The sequence below is a fragment of the Gavialis gangeticus genome, unplaced genomic scaffold (assembly GCF_001723915.1).
Source record: "Gavialis gangeticus isolate Ggan-Ray unplaced genomic scaffold, GavGan_comp1, whole genome shotgun sequence".
In the NCBI taxonomy this organism is placed as follows: domain Eukaryota; kingdom Metazoa; phylum Chordata; order Crocodylia; family Gavialidae; genus Gavialis; species Gavialis gangeticus.
The window spans coordinates 10,587,806-10,605,409 of NW_017729013.1; the positions used below are offsets into that span (position 1 = coordinate 10,587,806).

Below are 17,604 nucleotides of genomic sequence, written 5' to 3' on the forward strand. Positions count from 1 at the left end.
TTTTTTTTTTTTTTTTGGGGGGGGGGGGGGTCATTTTGTTCGACAGGTAGGGGTCTTGGAATCCTACAGGCACTTGACAGCCACTGCTAGCCTGATACTCTACCTAAAGGCACAAAACCTGAGCTCAGGCAGCAGGCTTATGTGTGCAGAGAGCCAAGGCTGGATGATATGCCCTTAGCTGCATTTGTCATCTCCTGGCGTGCGATTTACGTCAACAGTCAGGGAACGGTAAGTTACTGGGGGGAGGGTTAGGCTCTCATGTATGCTTGGCTATACTGAAACTTCAAAAGCATATTTTCAGTTTATTTAATATTCTGCATCACATGCTGGTAAGGACAAGTCTTGCAAACCAACAGCTTTCCGCAGCTGGGCTAGGAACCTGGCTCTGTATTCCAGGCTGTGCTTTGAGTATGCACATCATGGAGGTTTTCAGGATGGTTTCTACCCCTCCTCACTGCACTGGGGCTCCTTCCCCTCTAGGGTTTTCAAAAGCAATGAAACCTGGATTAAACAGATACGATTTCTATGCATGGAATAAGGCTGTCACCTGGAAGCAGCATGCGGCTTGAAAACAAAATAAGTGATACCCTATTAGCTATCAAACGCTCTGGAGATGGAGCACTTCTTAGCTGTTGGACCCAGCATGGCTGGAGGTTGTAGTTAAACCTTGGGTGACCTGGGTCTATGTTCCCAAATGCTGTTGGCTCCTCTTTACTCATTCCATGTCACCATACTGCTCATTGCCTCAGTTTCCCCTCCATAAATGCTGAGCGAAGGTGTATCAAGTGGGGCTGGAGATGCTGCACAAGCCAATACTAAAGCATTAGAAGATTGGAATACCAGCACCAACAAAGTATGACTGCCCCCAAGCAGACCCACTGGGACAGCTGAATGCCTCTACTGTAAGGTCCTGGCAGCTCTCTCTCAAAACAGACATTTTTTGGTAAACTGTGACTGTCACAAAAATAGTATAATTTGCCATCAAAAGGCAGCCAACTGTGGGGTGGAATGTGATATCTGTTTAACACTTCACAGCATTAAAGAGCTATTCAGGGGAGAAGAAAGGAGATGCTACTGAGCTGAAACCACAGAGGGAACACTTCAGGCGTGAAGAGTACAGTTACTCAAAGTTGTCTGGTCAAGATTGGAGCTAACATCGACCCCAGTAGTCAGTATCTTTGATATCAAACTATCTGAAAGAGAATGTCCTTTTAGGGGTGTACCAATAAAGATTTTCTTGGCTGATACCGATATCTTATACTGACATAAAACATTTTTTTGGTGTGTTCCAGCAGCCTCCTGCATCACATGCATCAGCATCTCAGTGCTTAAAAATGGTGGTGGGGGTGCTTGAACTGAAGCTCAGCAAATGAGCTAAGCATGGGGACACTGATACATGACACACTGTGGCACTTTAATTAGAGTGGCTCTTAGAGCCGCTGTAATTAAAGTGCTGCCCCCCACTACCCCTGGAGCACATGTAAAAGTGCCTGAGCCTGCCCAGCACGGCAGAAGGGAAAGGTACAAGCCTGCCTGGCTGCCCAGGGCTGCGTGGTCTCTGGGCTGGGCTCCCTGCTTTCCTTCCTCTGCCTAGGGCAGGGCCATGGGACTATTCCACACCACTCCTCCCCCTCAGCTGGGCTCCAGTTCCCAGGAGCTAGACTCCAGCAGGGGGAAGGGATCCTTCCCCTCCTGGTGCTGCTACTGCCAGGAGTAAGACAAGTCCCCATGCCCTGTGGGGGAGGCTGAATGGACCGGTTGGGCTGAGGATAGGATGACACATGCCCACCTCTTCTCCCTGCCCCCCTCTTCCCGCCACAGCCAGAGCACAGCTGAGCAGGGTGAAGGCAGATGTGGGCTGCCCACTGTGGGCTTGGGGTTCTCCTCCCTGCTACCTTTGCCCCAGAAACTAAAATGCTGCCTACCTGCAAGGGGAAACCCACCATTTCCTGAGGGAACCCAGGCATCTGGGGGGCCCCAGCCCCATGGGCAAGAGGGAACCCAGGCGTCCAGGGCCTTGGCCAAAAGGCATAATTATTCGAAAGCATTATCAACTACAAAAAAGTCAATAATGTAAATTTCCCTATTGGTGCTGATCCGATAGGCAACTGACATCAGTGCACCTCTACCTTCTTTGACAGCATAATGCCTCCGAACCCCCTGCTGTGTAACTGGTTCAGTGCTACCTCAGAAAAAGACCCCTATTCAATTGCCAACATTGCCTTCGTCTCAGCTATGTGCCCCAGCAGGTTCAGCATTGCTGTTTGTGAAATGTGACAAGATTACAGCTCCCTGTCCAGAATTTCTTCTGTGTCCTTGTCCTATCATGTCCCCTAATCTCATGTACTTCTTTCCAGGAGGGCTAATGAATCCCCTTAGAACAGGGGTTCTTAACCTTTTTTGTGCCATGGACCCCTTTGGCAGTCTGGTGAAGCCTATGGACCCCTTCTCAGAATAATGTTTTTAAATGCATAAAATAAAATACATAGAGGTTAGTGAAAATAAAGATGTAATTTTTTTCCCATCCAAGTTCACAGATCCCCTGAAACCTATCCACAGACCCCTTGGGGGTCCATGGACCCCAGGTTAAGAACCCCTACCTTAGAGAAAGGTTAATGCCACAGAGCTAGGGTGACATATTGAATCAACTAGAGATTCAATATTTGTTTTTTCCATTTAACCTCCAAGGACCAAATCTATTGGTTAAAGCAAAGGCTTTAAACCTTTATTCCTTACACAACCACCCAGTGCCTTCCCAATTACTTCCTCTACTGAGACACTGAGTCTCTCCATCACCACTGTGCCTGACCTGCCTGCATATTAATGAGTGTATCTTCGCTATCCTTAACCGATACAGTAGTATCATCATCTCCAGTTTATAAGCAGAGAGCCAAAGAAAGGAAAGAAATATGTAACTAGCCCATGAGCGTACAGGAAGTCAGTGGCAAAGCTAGGATAGCTTGGTTCCATTCCCACATCCCATGCCAGTGGTATCCTTCTTCCAAGTGGGAAAGTGCATCTTCCCCCATCCGCTGGAGGAAGAACGTTTGATCACAATTTTCAACACACATTCCGCACTTCAGCAGCCTGTAAAAATTCCTCTTTACCAATATCACTTTCTATGACAAAATGAAGCAATTAGCACAATAACTATATCAGCCCATTCATAACAACATTAAGGGCATTCTGAAATACTTAAGTTGGACTCATTTCAGCTGCTAGCTCAGTAGCAGCAGTGAACAAGCCCTTGTGATTGATAGGAAGTAATGCTAAGGAAGGGGATGCATTGATTGTCAATTTAAAGTGTTTACCTCAGGAGAATGTCAGTACTCCAGGCTTGAGCAGGTACATTAAAGGCACTGCAAGCCTCTCCAGCTTGTTTTCAATTAAGTCAACTAGTGCAAGTGGTTACTGTCTGGACAAACAATCACAAGCAGTAGTAAGTGAGACCCAGTACATACTAGGCTAGAGAGTTTCAGAAATGTCAGTGGTCTCCAGCAACTGACACCTTCTATAAATCTCTGGGTGAGTATCACCCACTTCAGTGGCAATGCATAGTGGGTGTACATGCACGCCCTGACAGGCCACGCTCACTGCTGGGGGGGGGGGGGCGCTGTGGCACAGGCTGGAGTGCCTGTGCCCCCACTGCAAGTCCCAGCTGGGGAGTGGGAGAGCCACAACGCTCCCAGAAGCGGCTGCAGCAGTTGGCCATGGGGGACAACCCCCCCAGCAAGATTGACTGTGGGGGACTCCCCCCGATCGCTGACTAAGGCGACACCAGTCACCCATGACCCACTTCTTAAAGGGTGGGGGCAGGGGGAGAAGATGTACAGCCAAGCCAAGCCTACCACACTTCTAAAAGTCAGTACTGTTTTCACATATTTAGGCAAGAGCCTGGTATTATTTATATCGACACCCTAGGAAAAGCCAGCTTTGCGCAAGTTGAGTTCAAGTCAACTTGAACTCAACTTGTTCAAGGTGATCAGTTGATCAGTTGAGTTCAGTTGAGCTGAGTTCAAGCCAGGTAGCCCATGCAAAGTGACAAAACATTTTCAAAATGCTCCTAAGCAACTACAGCCAGTGTAAATAGGACAAGAACAAATAAGTCAGAAAGACTTCGTTTGGCAACAGGCTTAAAAAGGTGTACTCCAAAAGCAGCTTTCTATTTGTATGATGTAATAAAAGTACAAATGAGAAGTACCAGAATAGGCTCTGCAGTCTGTTTAATTCTAAATCGTGGGACAGCCTCATACTTTGATTAAGGGTCAAACCACCACCACACTACAACAGGCATTGAACTTGGCTGATTGCATGTATCAGTTGGTCACAACCATTTCTCAACACCAGTTTGGAAATGGGCAGGGAAGGAGTCTGCTCTCTATTATTGCACACACACACTGCAGGACTGCTGGCAAACACAGCCTAGTCTACTATCACTGCTGTGATTTTGTGCAAGAAGACCTGTCAAAGAAGATTCAGTCCTTCAATTTAGCAGATTTTTATTAACTTGTCAAATGTTTTAATTGCTCTCTCTGATTGGGAAAGTGGCAAGAATTAACTCAACTGCACTGGTGAAGAACTACATTATTTCACTGAAGTTACAACATGAATAACTTAAAATTATTACTTCTGAAACTGCTGCCTAGAGAATGAACTACTTGGCCTTTGAAGTTTCTAATTAACATGCCCAGGAAGTCGAGAGATCAGTTTGTTTACATGAGGACTTATTTTTCTGGTTATAAAACAAAAGTCTAGGATAAAATCTGAATGTAAGATCCTCACGTTCAAACATACCCTCTCTCTAATTCCCAACAGCAATTCCATGAGCAGAAAGAAAGTCCCCTCATGAACCACACTGAGCATTTTAATTTCTCCAATGTACATGGGGATAGAGAAATACAGAACATCCTTATATTTTGTTACAAGTCACTTACAGTGATTTTAGTACTTTAGCAGTAATTATTTTTGTGTGAAAACACAACATACAATTCCAGTGCTTAATACTATCAAGACAATGACAGATCTCCATCAAATCCACTCCTATCTGCAGAATAATGGTTGTATTCTTAATTGGCATCAACTATCGTGACTCAACTCTCAGAATAGATACTATTACTCCATATGGCAGCTTTCCCGATTGTAAGAGGACAGCCAACTTCTGTGACAATGACTTAGCTAGCAATCTAGCAAGCAGGTTGGCACTAACAAATACTCTGCTTATCTCCATATAAGGCAACTGGAGGTTTCCTCATGTGTTTTCTATTTGTTTTGCTCTTGTAGGAAAACAAATCCTGCTAGGAAAAAGACAAACAAAACCAAAACCCTGTGTTCTGATGCTTTGAAGATTTAATGGTAACCCAAATATCTCAGGTCCTCTCTGATCAAGGGAAGCAGCAGCTTTCAGATGGTCTTATTGAGCAGTTTCTTGTTTCTAATACCAAAAAGAGAGATTTAGAATTTAAGTTTTAGGGATGTCTGAATTGTGTCCATATGAAGTGGCAGTAACCCAACAGTTAACCCAATCTGATATGATAACCACCTTGACATACATAGTTTTTCTGCAGGAGCCTGCAACTATGTCACTATGAAGTAGACACCACATAAACCATTAAAACTCTCTCAAAACAGAAAAAGCCCCCATAGGGATGACAGGACACATAGCTCATTCACTGTCCATGTGCTCTGAGCTTGTAACTTTGCCAAGAGGCTCAGAGGTTCGGGACTGCTCACTGCCTAAGCAGTTACTGCACCAGCTCCCAACATGGTGACAATCTGGAGCCTCTGGAACTAAGCAGTGAAGCTATTTCTAGCTATTTGCCCATAGACTCATAAATAAGTCATAAGCCTCAAAATGAAAGTCAAGGGGAAAACAGTTGTTCAGGCAAATTAAAGTTACAATTTAAGCATTTAAAAAAACCACAGGAGAAAAGAAGAACTGCCTCTAAATGGGAAATGCCTCATCCGGTCTCGATACCAGAGAACAGAAAATTTATAGGCTGCATATTCAAGACCTTTTTCTCACTCACCCCTAGTTAGTGGTTGAGATAGACTGAAGAATTATTTACCTGCATCTCTGGATACCACAAGTCTCTACAACGAGGATACAGAGATGTGTGTGTAACAAATTACGCACTAGGGGGTTAACTAAGCTAGCCAAATTCCAGGAAACAGGAGGTATAGGTATAGTCTGCAGTTACTCCCTGTATATGTTTACACAGGTGAAGATGACTGTAGCATCTGCTAACATACCATCAATAGCTTAATCTGGTTACCACAAGTAACAGCAGCAGTGAAGATGCTGAATGAAGCACAAGCTGTCCCATGTACTGGGCATGGTACAAAATCTGCAGGGACCCTGAATGAGAATTCTGGTTGTGAACTCACACTAAAGCCCATGCTGCCACACCATCACTGCTCTTATCTTCTGCATATTAACTGAGTACAAATATTACTAGAACATCCTACAATCACACCGTCATTCCACTGTGTACCCAGAGAGCAACTGCAGGACTCCAGCGATGAAGCAGAACTGCTTTTCAAACAAGAGATGAAGCTGCCTGGCCATTATCATGCACACTAACAGTTAAATTTAGTAGTGCCAATGTCCTCAGCGTCTCTATGTCTGGTTCTCTTCACTTAAGGGAACTGTAAAATACTCCAAAGCATTCAGTGGATTTCCTGGTTTCCCCTGGCGCTGCTTGGTGAGATACGAGATTCCCCCTTCAAAGGCAAATGCAGTCACAACTGTAAGGGCCTGATAACTGAAATCCACAAAACAACATCATTAAGGCAGCATTACACTACTATCTTCCCTTCCTAGAACTAGTCCTGTATCGTGTTTGTCTTTGACTAAACTCTTTTGGACAGGGAATAAACCAACAGTCTTTGTAAGGCACTGTGTATGTTGACAGTTCTGGATAAATATTTAATCAGTTCAGCAGCAGCCACCTTTCCTGCAGGTTCCTTTAGTCTGACCAACTTCATGCCACCTCCTACTCTGTATTAGAACTCAACATGGGGATACTTCCTTTGTATTTGAGGCCAGCACTATTTAGCAAGCCTGCCCATTCCCCATGCCTTACACTCTGGAATGCCTATGAATGCATGTTTTCTGGATCAGATTTGGATGTCCATGTTTATGTAGAACAAAAAAGGGCAGGTTTTTTATTGGAAATACTGACAGGACACAAGGGGGTCATTATTTTTAACTCCCTCAGAGAGCACACACAGATGGGAGATCAAAATTTTCTTCAGGTAAAGGAGTAATTGTCATAAGCCCAACTTGCCCTATTTATAGCTGTCCTTGTTTCTGCTGCATCAGTGACTTTTCAGCACTATATATTACCACCACTAGGTATGCCTGGATGTTGTGGAACCCCGTATTTTGTGGACCAACTCCCTCATTTGTTCTTCTAAGACCATCATCATTTATCCATAATCAGTCGCTTCAGAGGTCATGACTCTCAGATACAGGAGAGAGTAGATGTTCTCATAGTTTGAATTGGATGTAGAGGTCAAACAGATTATGCCTTCCTGCCATAATTATGCTGGGGAGATGGGGTAGTTTTAAACTAGCCATAGGACAGTGGAAGTTCCTGAACCCCATAGTTAGCCAGTGTGTGCATAATCGTTGAGCCATGCGATAGCATCCTCAATGGCCATGTACAGTTCCTGTAGTCCACTGCTGAACTTAGTCAGGGGGCAGTCATCGGCAATATGCAACATGGTGTGTGTTTTGCCACAGCTACAGTCTGGGTTGTTGCGAAGATTCCAACAATGAACCCCATACAATCATAAGGCTATGTAAAGCTTTGGATTAGGGATTACACTGGGGCCTCAGGAGTGATTGAGTATTGCAGCAAAGCCCATGCTTGGCAACCACTTTCTTGTTCCAATTAAACCAAGAATCCTCCTTCACCTCTTGCTCTACACCTTTTGCCATGTCGGTGCACCCTGGTCAGGTGCTTCATTCCACTCCAGAGGTCACTGCATTCACAATGGTGGAAGGGGATGCCTCACTGTTAGTTTAGGTTGCAAAATGCTCAAGGATTTTTTGGGATGAAAAGGAGGTTAAAAAAACAGTTATTGAAGACTTACCTATAAGTGCCTGCTGCAAAAAAACCAGTGCCCACACCTCTGCTCCTAACAGACATAGCCAGCAGTCAGCTCCACACCCCTGGAAAGCCAATGCTCAGTTTCCCTAGTACACTTGGGGTCATTATCCTTATTCCCCAAGCAGGCGTAACATCTACTATAGATCAGAGGAATAAAGCGATTGACCTGTGACTGATCTCTCGCCCCCCCCGACTTTCATGGGTCTTTCAGATGTCCTCTTACCTGGAGATTGTTGAGAGGCTCCATTTTCATGACTGGTCCCAAGGTGTTGAGAGGAAGGGAGATGTCAATACTCTGGTTTGGCATCAGAGGAGTATGAATGGCTAGCGGGGTGCTGGGGATGACTCCAAAGCTGGTTAACAGAAAGCCAGAAGATGTTCACATCAGTGTATTTCTGAAAAGCACCCTATGTGACCTGTGTAGAGGGAAGGGACACAGGCCTGCCATCACAAAGGCTCTCTCCTTCCCTTTCTGTGATGCAGGCTGGCCTAGCTTGGTGCTATTTCTGGGCTTATCTTGCTGCTGCTTAGTGGAAAGGGAAATTTTTGACAATTTGCACTGGAATAGATAATTTAAGACAAAGAGATTCTGGTCAGTCTTTCTGATAAGGTGCCTACTCTGTCTGAATTACCTGCTGGCAACTCTTCTGCACTCTCTCTTTCTCTCACATGGAGCTGATTTATTTGCTGAGCAGCCGCCTGCCCAGCAAGCAGCAGTTTACTAGCACATGAAGTTAGAGTAGTGGGAAAGAAGGTTCTGGCCCTGGACAGATGCTCTTCACTTTCATGACAGAAACAGATGAAGAGGATGCTCTGGGCCATAGATCAAAGGTGTTAGTGCTAGAAGTAAAGGAAGGAGGGAAGTTGGGTGAGTACAAGGCATAGAGAAATAGCTACCCAAGGAGGAAATCACAGTTTGCACCAGCAGTGCTATTAAGCAAGGCAGGCCCTCCACTGTTGGATGGCTGGTTCTCCATGAGAGCAGATGGGTTTGATGTTGGGTCTTTGCTTTATTCTTTACTCCTCAAGCTGGGGAAACATGTCCCATAAAGGTGGATGGGATTTATACTCACCTATTCAACCTAAGATATTTAACAACATATGCTTTCTACTTAGATGTGTGGTTTATACAGAACACGTACTCTGCACTGGCTTTCCTTCAAGTACAAGTAAAGGTGTGAGCTGGCACCAGAGTGGCCAAACTTTCTAAACCTTCTAGCCACAGACTAAAACTAAGAGTTGCCGAAAACAAAATTTTGAAAATGTGCATACTCCAGAATCAAAAGATTTGCAAGCCCTGGCCCTACTCAAATAATAATTTAAATAAATCAGCAAGAATTTAAGAAAATCAAAAATAGAAAATAATAACCAGCAAGAGAGAAAGAATGTTTTTCGTTAACTACTTCTCTCTAACATTAGCCACTTCCAAACAGCCCAGGAGCCACATGAGGATCATGAACCATGGCTTGGCTCCCCCAACTTAGATCCAAAAACCCTAGGAGCTTTGGATGCTGTTTTCCTTAGTCATTTTGTCTCCCTATACCTACTTGTCACAGCAGCTGAGCTCAGCTAAGGCACCTTCTACTAGGTTCTCTAAATTTAAGATCTTTAGACCTGAAGGCAGGATATTTTCAGTAAAGAGTGCCCCATCCCTAGATTCATTTTCCCCACCTGCCTGACCTTCATGCTATGTAACAAGTCCTAGTAACAAAGCCTTTATGGGCATGTGGGCTGCATATCACTGGCCAGGGGACAGATACTGTTGGAATGAGTGCACTAAAAATGCTGGGAGTTCTTACTGCATTGATTTAGGGGGTGAACAAGCACCCTGGACTGCAATGGGTACAAATTAGTATCGTGAGGAAAGGGAACCTTCCCCTTCACTGGCCTTATAACCACTGCTATGGAGAAAGTGCCACATTTGCAAGGAAAGGCGATTCCTATGCATCTCAACCCCATAAGCCAAGTGGGGCAGGAAGCAGCAACAGGAAGACAAGCGAAGTAAGAAAAAGATGAAGGGGTTAGGATAACTGGGAATGACGAGGAAATGGGAGACATTTACAACTACAGAATGAATGGGAAGAGCAGCTTTCACTGGGGCTCATTCAGCCAGCCCTCACTCCCTCAGTCCATGGGCTTCCTCAACAGATAGCTCCTGTATAGAATCTGGTTATCTGGCAACATGCTCTGAGGCCCTGCCATTCTGGTGAACGGTCCTTGAAACCCATCCCTCACCTTGGTTCACCTGATTCATCTTACTGGACGGGCTGAGTTCCTGCTGACCTCTAATGCCCCCAGCCATCAAATTATACTAGGCTCCAGGGCTATTAACTATGTTTGTTGCAAAATCTGAATGTAAATGGCGGTGGGGAGGGGAAGGATTTCTTACAGTGATATCTTTTATTGGAACAACTATGTAGTTGGGAGAGAGTTGGACAAGCTTTCCAATGCAAACTGTGCTTTGTCAGGTCTGAGCAGAATGAGCCAGGCACAGCATAGTAAAGAGCAGTAAAGGCAGGACAGGTACTTTAGGAGGATTGAAAAAGGAATAGATGGCCTGGGTGGATAAAAATCTTCCAAAGGGACAGTGCCAGCTGAGACAGAAAAGTAGTCTTCCTGGGACTGTCACAGGAGGTAGAGGACAAGATCATCAAGAACAATTGCCACCTGCTCAGAAACTATAAGGAAGCCAAACTGTTCTATGATTCAGATGGTCCATGTGTAGTGTAAATAACATGAGCTAATCTGTGCAAAAGCCATATGGGTTGATTACCATGCACTGTGAATTATATTACACATAATATACATGCTTTGGAATATAATCCCAAAGGTAAAATAGGGCTTTTTACAGTGAAAAACTCTAACATAATATATTCAAGTCAGGCAAACATGTGGAATAAAACCTGTTGATTGTAGCTTTGCAAAAGTACAGGAATTTAGAAAGAAAGAAAATGCATTCAGGCTTGATCACATTTTGGATAAGTAAATATTGTATGTCCCAAGCAAGTATAATTTTCTAAGGTCAACACTGTGGCTACAGAAAAAAGAGACCTGCAGCTTGACAGAAATGAAAGGCCCTGTATACACTAGCCAGCTTGAGGTCATGGTGCTCCCCCCAGATATCGTGCAGCATTAGCTATGGCAACCCTTCCACCTCAAGCTGAAGCAGGTACAGGGATGAAGAAGAACAGAGGCGATCTTGCAGCTTGGTCATATTTTTTTGTTAGGGCTGGTTTGTGAATAGTGTCTGTATGCTCTCAGCTTTCTCCTCCACTGCAAGTGGCAACTCTTTCTGGCAAAATAATTTCCCCAACCGCTTTGGTAAAGTGCTTGCCCTGAGCTATTTTGCCTTGTGATTTGTTCACTGACAAATACTTTATCAGAAAAAACCTGTTTTTCCAGGCAGTTTAACTCTTGTTGGGATGCTGCACTCCAACTTGCTAATGAAGTCCTTCAGCTACTCACTGGGGGCTGCAGTATTGGCTGACTCAACTACCAGCCTACTTAGCTATCTTTGGTTAAGGTTTTACTATCCATAAAATGTTTTCCAGTCCTACAAGTTTAGGAGCTATTTAAAACATTCAGAGGATTAAACAGAAGCAGCTGCAACTTCAGAGCTAGGAGACTGAGAGGATCATCTATGTGCTGCCTCACTGGGGCAGAGAAGACTGTAGAGATCAGACTACATTAAAAACACTACATATGGATCAATTTTCTGCTGTAGCTCATACACACATTGCCTGAATTCTTCATCACATCATATTAAACCTTCCTTTCTCAGGACATATACATTAAGGCCTGTGTGGTTCTTTAGAGTTGTTCCTTATCAATTTACCTTGAAAAATGTACCACTAGCAATCAAAAAGTCGGGATCAAATGGCCACAACTGGTTGACTTTCTATTAAAAAATGCATTGTTTACCTTATAGCCCACTGCACACAGTCTCCCTTAAGACAGTCAGAGAAGAACAGGAAAGGCCCTGCTTACCAAAGTTATTAAAACTAGACATATAGAGTGGAACTGTCAAAGGCCCTCAGACGCAGTTTAACAGCTACCACTGAAGTCACTGGAAGTTCTACTGTACACTTCAATAGAAAAAAAATAGGACAATGTTAAAGGCTTTAAAATCCCACTCAGAACTCATATGAAGTTCATCACAACTTGCTTCATGATACACTTCTAGCATTTTCCCCCACCAGATGTAACCCCACGATCCTTCCTCTCATTGGAGAGGAAGTGGAGGAGGGAAAAACCTTTGGAAGGATCTGCACTATGCTTTTAACCTCCCTGCACTGATGCTTTACACCCATGGTTAGCAGGTAACTAAAGACAACAAGAGTTTAAATGACAAAACACTGACACTATTTTTTTCACTGTGTCACTGACAGCCTGGGAAGATTCAGTGGAATTAACATAGATTTTTGCCTTTATTTTTGATAACTTCACCTTCTGTTCAGCCAGCAAAAGGAAACTGATACAGTTAACCCATGAGCATGCTACTTTCCTACGACACAGGCTGGGCATGTGGGTTCCTTACCTGTTCTTATTAAACTGAATGGCAAAGTCAGTCATGTGCTGCAAAGCCTTATTGGTGAAGTTCATCTCCATGTAGATGTGTCCCTGCCTGTGACTGAATGTACCAGAGATCTCCAGTCCTTTAGCCTTCACAGCAGGCAACCAAACCTGAAATGCAACAAGAAAGGACCTTCAGCATGAATGATGTTTGACTTGTAGAAACATATTCAATCCCATACAGATTCTGCATGGCTAAAGGCCAAAAGTAATTAAGCCAATTCACTCAGTGACTATGCTACAGTGCACGTGTACAAGACATGCAGGGTGTGGGAACCTGAAAGAATGAGGCTCACCAATGAGCAATATCACCATGCTGCTCTTATTCCTGCTGGTTTGCAATGCTTGTTGGAACCCTGAAGTGTTCAGTAACATTTAAGTGTTTAGATGTAACAGCAGATTAGCGTCCTTTACTCTAAACTAAGGCCAATATAATTAAGACACAGATTTCTTCAGGGAACTTGCTGGTTATCAGAGGCAGTGAAATGCTTAACCAAAGAAAATGAGGAGGTGGATTATTTGTTTATACTGAAAAATATCTGTGGATAATCCTGGACTTAAATACAATCGATTCAGTGGCAATATTGTTTTTAGCTTGAGATTTGCCATGACCTCTTGTGCACTATCTTTTACTTGGTGTAGCACAAGTGATCACAAGCATGCTGAAAACTTGGCATACAATCAGCTGCTGTTTATACACGTGAATTTTATATTAAGGAAGATTTTAGCTTGTTTATTTTCTGGCTCCATAATAGGGATTAACAAAAGTGCAAGGTTTTGTTGCACTAGGAAGCTCCAAAAGGGAAACTGGTGAACACACCAGTTACATAAGGAACAAAGCACTTCAGAGTATCTTGGGGCAGGAACAAGCCTAACACCAGCTCCAACAGTTGTTCTTAACTGGCATGCCTTCCATTTTCCAGTCACGGACATCAGCTTGGCCAAAGGTCTGTTAGCAAAATTGAGTGCGAAACCCTTAAGACAAAGCAACTTCTCTTGGTGAGTTTGCCGCCTCTTTCACAGTTAGGGTAAGTACTTTGGTATCATGCCTAACATAGCACTCACTCCAATTATGTGGATTCATTTTATCCCTTAAGTAAGATTCTGTCTTTTAAAAAAACTTTGCAATTAATATCAATGCTAACTGAAGGGGATTAAGTCTTGTGGTCCTGCTCCTTTTGGGGCAAAGGGCTAACTCAACTTATTACAGTTCCTACAAACCCCTCCTTAGTGTAATCATGTTATAGGCAAAAATGGCAAACTGTTGAAAACTGAAATCTCTAGCTGATTAGACTTGCCTTCAACAGCCATCACACTTCGAGAAAGAGGATTTGTCTAATGGAATGGAATTCAACTAGCCTGTCCCAGATTGGCAAAGGGCACAATAAAGGGAATAGCTGAAGAACCTCATGAACTCTATGCTACCAGTGTCAAGCAATGTGCTGCAGTAAGGTTTCTCTTACGCACAGATTTTGAAGCCACATATCCACCGGGGGCCATGCCTATACCGGATGAGAGTTCAAATAGGTCGTTGAGTCCACTGCTCACCACAGCTGGGGTGGGCGAAGGGGCGAAAGTGGCAGGCACGGAGGACGGAATGTAGGTCTGGCCCACCTGAAGGAGTTAAGAAAGGTTACTGATTAACATTGCCAACAATGAATGCTGCTTATTAAATAAAGCATGAACTTGGGAAATAACCTGAATATTTTAAAGCACTCTGCAGCTTCCCTGCTGAACTATCAATAGTGTTAAATAATGTATTTGAATTCTAAGGCTCTGGGCAACTGAACCCTGCAATCTGTGCTGTCACCTCAACCATGTGATGGACTTGAACTCACCACTAACAATCCTCCTGTTCTCACAGACAGACAGAAAGGTCTCCACAGAGGGAGGCTAGTGAGAGAGCAGGCATAAGGGAACAATTCTGTGTAGGCCTAGGAAAAGGGCAAGAGGATCCCAATCTGTTCCCTTTCCCTGTGCTAATTTTCATGGTCTTACTGAAAGACTTTCCACATCCAGAAATAGTAAGGGAGTCATGATGCACCTGGAAGCACATGGTCATGGAGTTCTGTATTCTTAATCCCATGGTTACAAATGGTTCACCTGTATACAAGTTAGGAGTCTAGGCTCATCTGCATGCCAGGAGAAGAGAGCCTCCTTTCCACAAGTGAGGTCATTTCTTCAAAGGACTTAGTTACCACCACCAGGAAACAAAAGATATCCAGCAGAGATTACAGTGCCCCTCTGTTGTTCAGCAGAGTTGGAAGACAGCTTTCTCTCCAGAGATACCAACCAGTCTTGAAGAATTCATCTTAACACAATGTAGCTCGGGACCGAAGGACCTGCCTACCATCCCTTGTGGTTACAGCAGTCTGTGTTCCCAAGCATTTTTGGTTATTAAAGCACCCACGTGTGTGGGGAAAGATTATGTTAAAAATGTGGTATGTGCGAGGGGGCTCTTTGTTGGGAAAAAAAATGGAATGGCACTTACTGCCGGACTTCCGCCAATGCCCCCGCCAAGGTCACTGCCAAGCTGAAAGAGAGAAAGGAGAGAGAGGAGAGAAAGAGAGAGTTTGTTTAAGCGAAGTGTCAGATGCTAGGAATAGGGTTTTCAAGTCCATTTGACTTCACCACTGCCAGAGGGTCTCACTCACTCACCACATGCAGGACTGTTGAACCATAAGTTGTGAAAGTACAAAAAATGGTGGGTTTCTAACGCTAACAGCATGGCCTGGAGAGAAGCTGGAAAGTCAGCTGAGCACCTTGTAATGCTTTTAATAAACAAGTTTTAATTGATCTCCCCCTGACAATGGGATTAAAAGAGGCAATGGGGGTTGGGGAAGGGAACCGATATTTTCCAGGTTGAGACATGAAAATTATAGGCCACGCGTGAGCCTATCTACTGTTTAAAAGAAATCTGTGAAACTGTCCTTGAGTTTCATGCATCAGCGCTTTTCCCTTCAATCCACCATGTTGCCCATCAGCAGTCTTAACCAGTCCTATAAGCACCAGGTGGAGAGAAACTGTGATAGAGAATAAAAAAATATAAAGCGACAGGGAAGCTCATTTCAGTTTTGGGTATCTAGGGAGTCATTACCAACCACAGAAAAGAATAAATAAATAAATAGTTAAAAAAAGAAAAGAAAAGAAAAGAAAAAGAATTATTTAAATGGTTCTTGGCTACGTTTCCTTTAAGGGGTGACTAATTTCAAGGCCTTAGGAGGAGAAAAGAAAGCAGCATCCACTTCTCATCTGCCAACTATAACAACTCAGCAGCATGCATTTTTCCTCCAATGAGTGCTCTGCCCACAAGGGAATAGAAGAGTCCCATTGGTCCACGGGAGTAACTTGACTGATAATAGATTTAACTTTAGGTCACAACATAATGCACTTATGTTCAATAATTATCCCATTTAAACTACTTCGCTGGCATTATGAGCAGCTAATATTGCCAAACTTGCTCTGCTTCAAACAACCTGAATTCCAAATCCTGCCTTTGTGCTCTGTGCTTCCCTGCTGGAACTCTTCTTCTGAAGCCTGTGTTTCCTTGAAGCTCACCTTTCAGTCACTCTTTGCTTTTTAGGCTTACCATTAACTCCCCCCAGAAAAAAAACAACACATGTGGATTCTTTGTCTAAAAGACATTAAGTCCACAACATGATGTACACTTCTGCGTTTTCAAGAGAGAATTTGGTGTTGGGGACAGCTTATGGCATACTACACTGGCTAAAAGCTGGGATCATGCAGCATTATCTAATTAAAACAGACTTAAGTAATGCTACACCTACTACAATGCGCTTTCACAGAAGCATTTATCATTACTATTAATATTTATAAAGCACCAGATGACTGACAGCAATGAGGAAACTATTATCTTATATTGAATAACTACTTAGATCTTAAATCCACAGGTTTATCTTAGCTTTAAAGCTTGTGTCCACAGGAATGTTATCCATCTCCTGCCATACAGCTCTCTCAGTCACATGCAGAACATTGATCTAAAGACAAACACAGAAGACAACCAGGGACAACAGAGGGCACATGGAAAACATGTGGCAATATAAGGAAGGGCTCGCTTGCCAGGGCAACAAAGAACATTACATGGAAGGTTCTGTTGTATATGAGAGTGTTTAGGCACATGTCCAGCAAACTGGATCACCAAAAGATTAGTAGGGATGCACTGATAGAGATTTTTTGGGCTGATACCAATGGCCTATTTTTAACAAGCCATTATTGGCCAATACCAATCTGATTGCTAATACGCAGTCCAGCTGCATGGAGAGCGGCGTCCATCTGGTAAGTCTGTTGTGGGGGAAGGGGCAGATCGAGGCCCCTGCGGTGAGGGAGGGAGTGGGGTTGGGGCAGAGGCAGGCGCTGCACAGCCAGGGCCGCAAGAGGCTTGTCCTTGGGGGGGGGCAGGCTCCTGCTGCTGCGTGCACCCTAGGAGGGCATGGGGGTATGTGCCCACAGATCTGTGCATGGGGTGAAGGCACGCTGCTGCTGCAGGCTGATGCCAGGGCCGCGCCAGGCTCTTCCCAGCCAGGGGCTGGGCTGGGCTATGCTTGAGGTAGGCAACGGCAGTGCTGGGAGTGAGAGGTTGGGAAGGGCTATGGTAAATTTTGGGATGGCTGCAGGCTCCCCCCATAACCCCCTCCCAGCACCACCATGGCCCTCCCCAAGCGCAGCCGGGCCCAACCCCTGCTGGGAAGAACCTGGCGCCACCCCAGCCCGCAGTGGCAGGCCGCCCTTACCCCCCAAGCAGATCCGGGGGCACACGTCCCCTATGTCTTCCTGGGATGTGTGCAGCAGCAGAAGCCGTTCCCCGCCTGGGCCCCACCCCGGCTGTGCAGCATGTGCCTCTGCCCCAGCCCTACTCCCTTCCTCCCTCACCACAAGGGCCTCAATCTGCACCCCCCCC

General features: G+C 44.5%; 1 protein-coding gene across 6 annotated transcripts in view; it reads right to left on the reverse strand.

Annotated features, from left to right (window-relative positions):
- Nucleotides 1-17,604, reverse strand: part of AP2B1 (adaptor related protein complex 2 beta 1 subunit) — a 164,763-nt gene that overhangs the window by 46,971 nt on the left and 100,188 nt on the right. For 4 of the 6 annotated variants that reach the window (XM_019511514.1, XM_019511513.1, XM_019511516.1 and 1 more), the window contains 4 exons: nucleotides 15,178-15,219; nucleotides 14,154-14,300; nucleotides 12,652-12,797; nucleotides 8,338-8,467 (listed from right to left, as the gene is read on the reverse strand). In XM_019511514.1, the coding sequence (XP_019367059.1) occupies nucleotides 8,338-8,467; nucleotides 12,652-12,797; nucleotides 14,154-14,300; nucleotides 15,178-15,219 (465 nt within the window). The remainder of the gene's footprint in view (nucleotides 1-8,337; nucleotides 8,468-12,651; nucleotides 12,798-14,153; nucleotides 14,301-15,177; nucleotides 15,220-17,604) is intronic. The other 2 variants (XM_019511515.1, XM_019511512.1) reach the window with 1 other exon arrangement.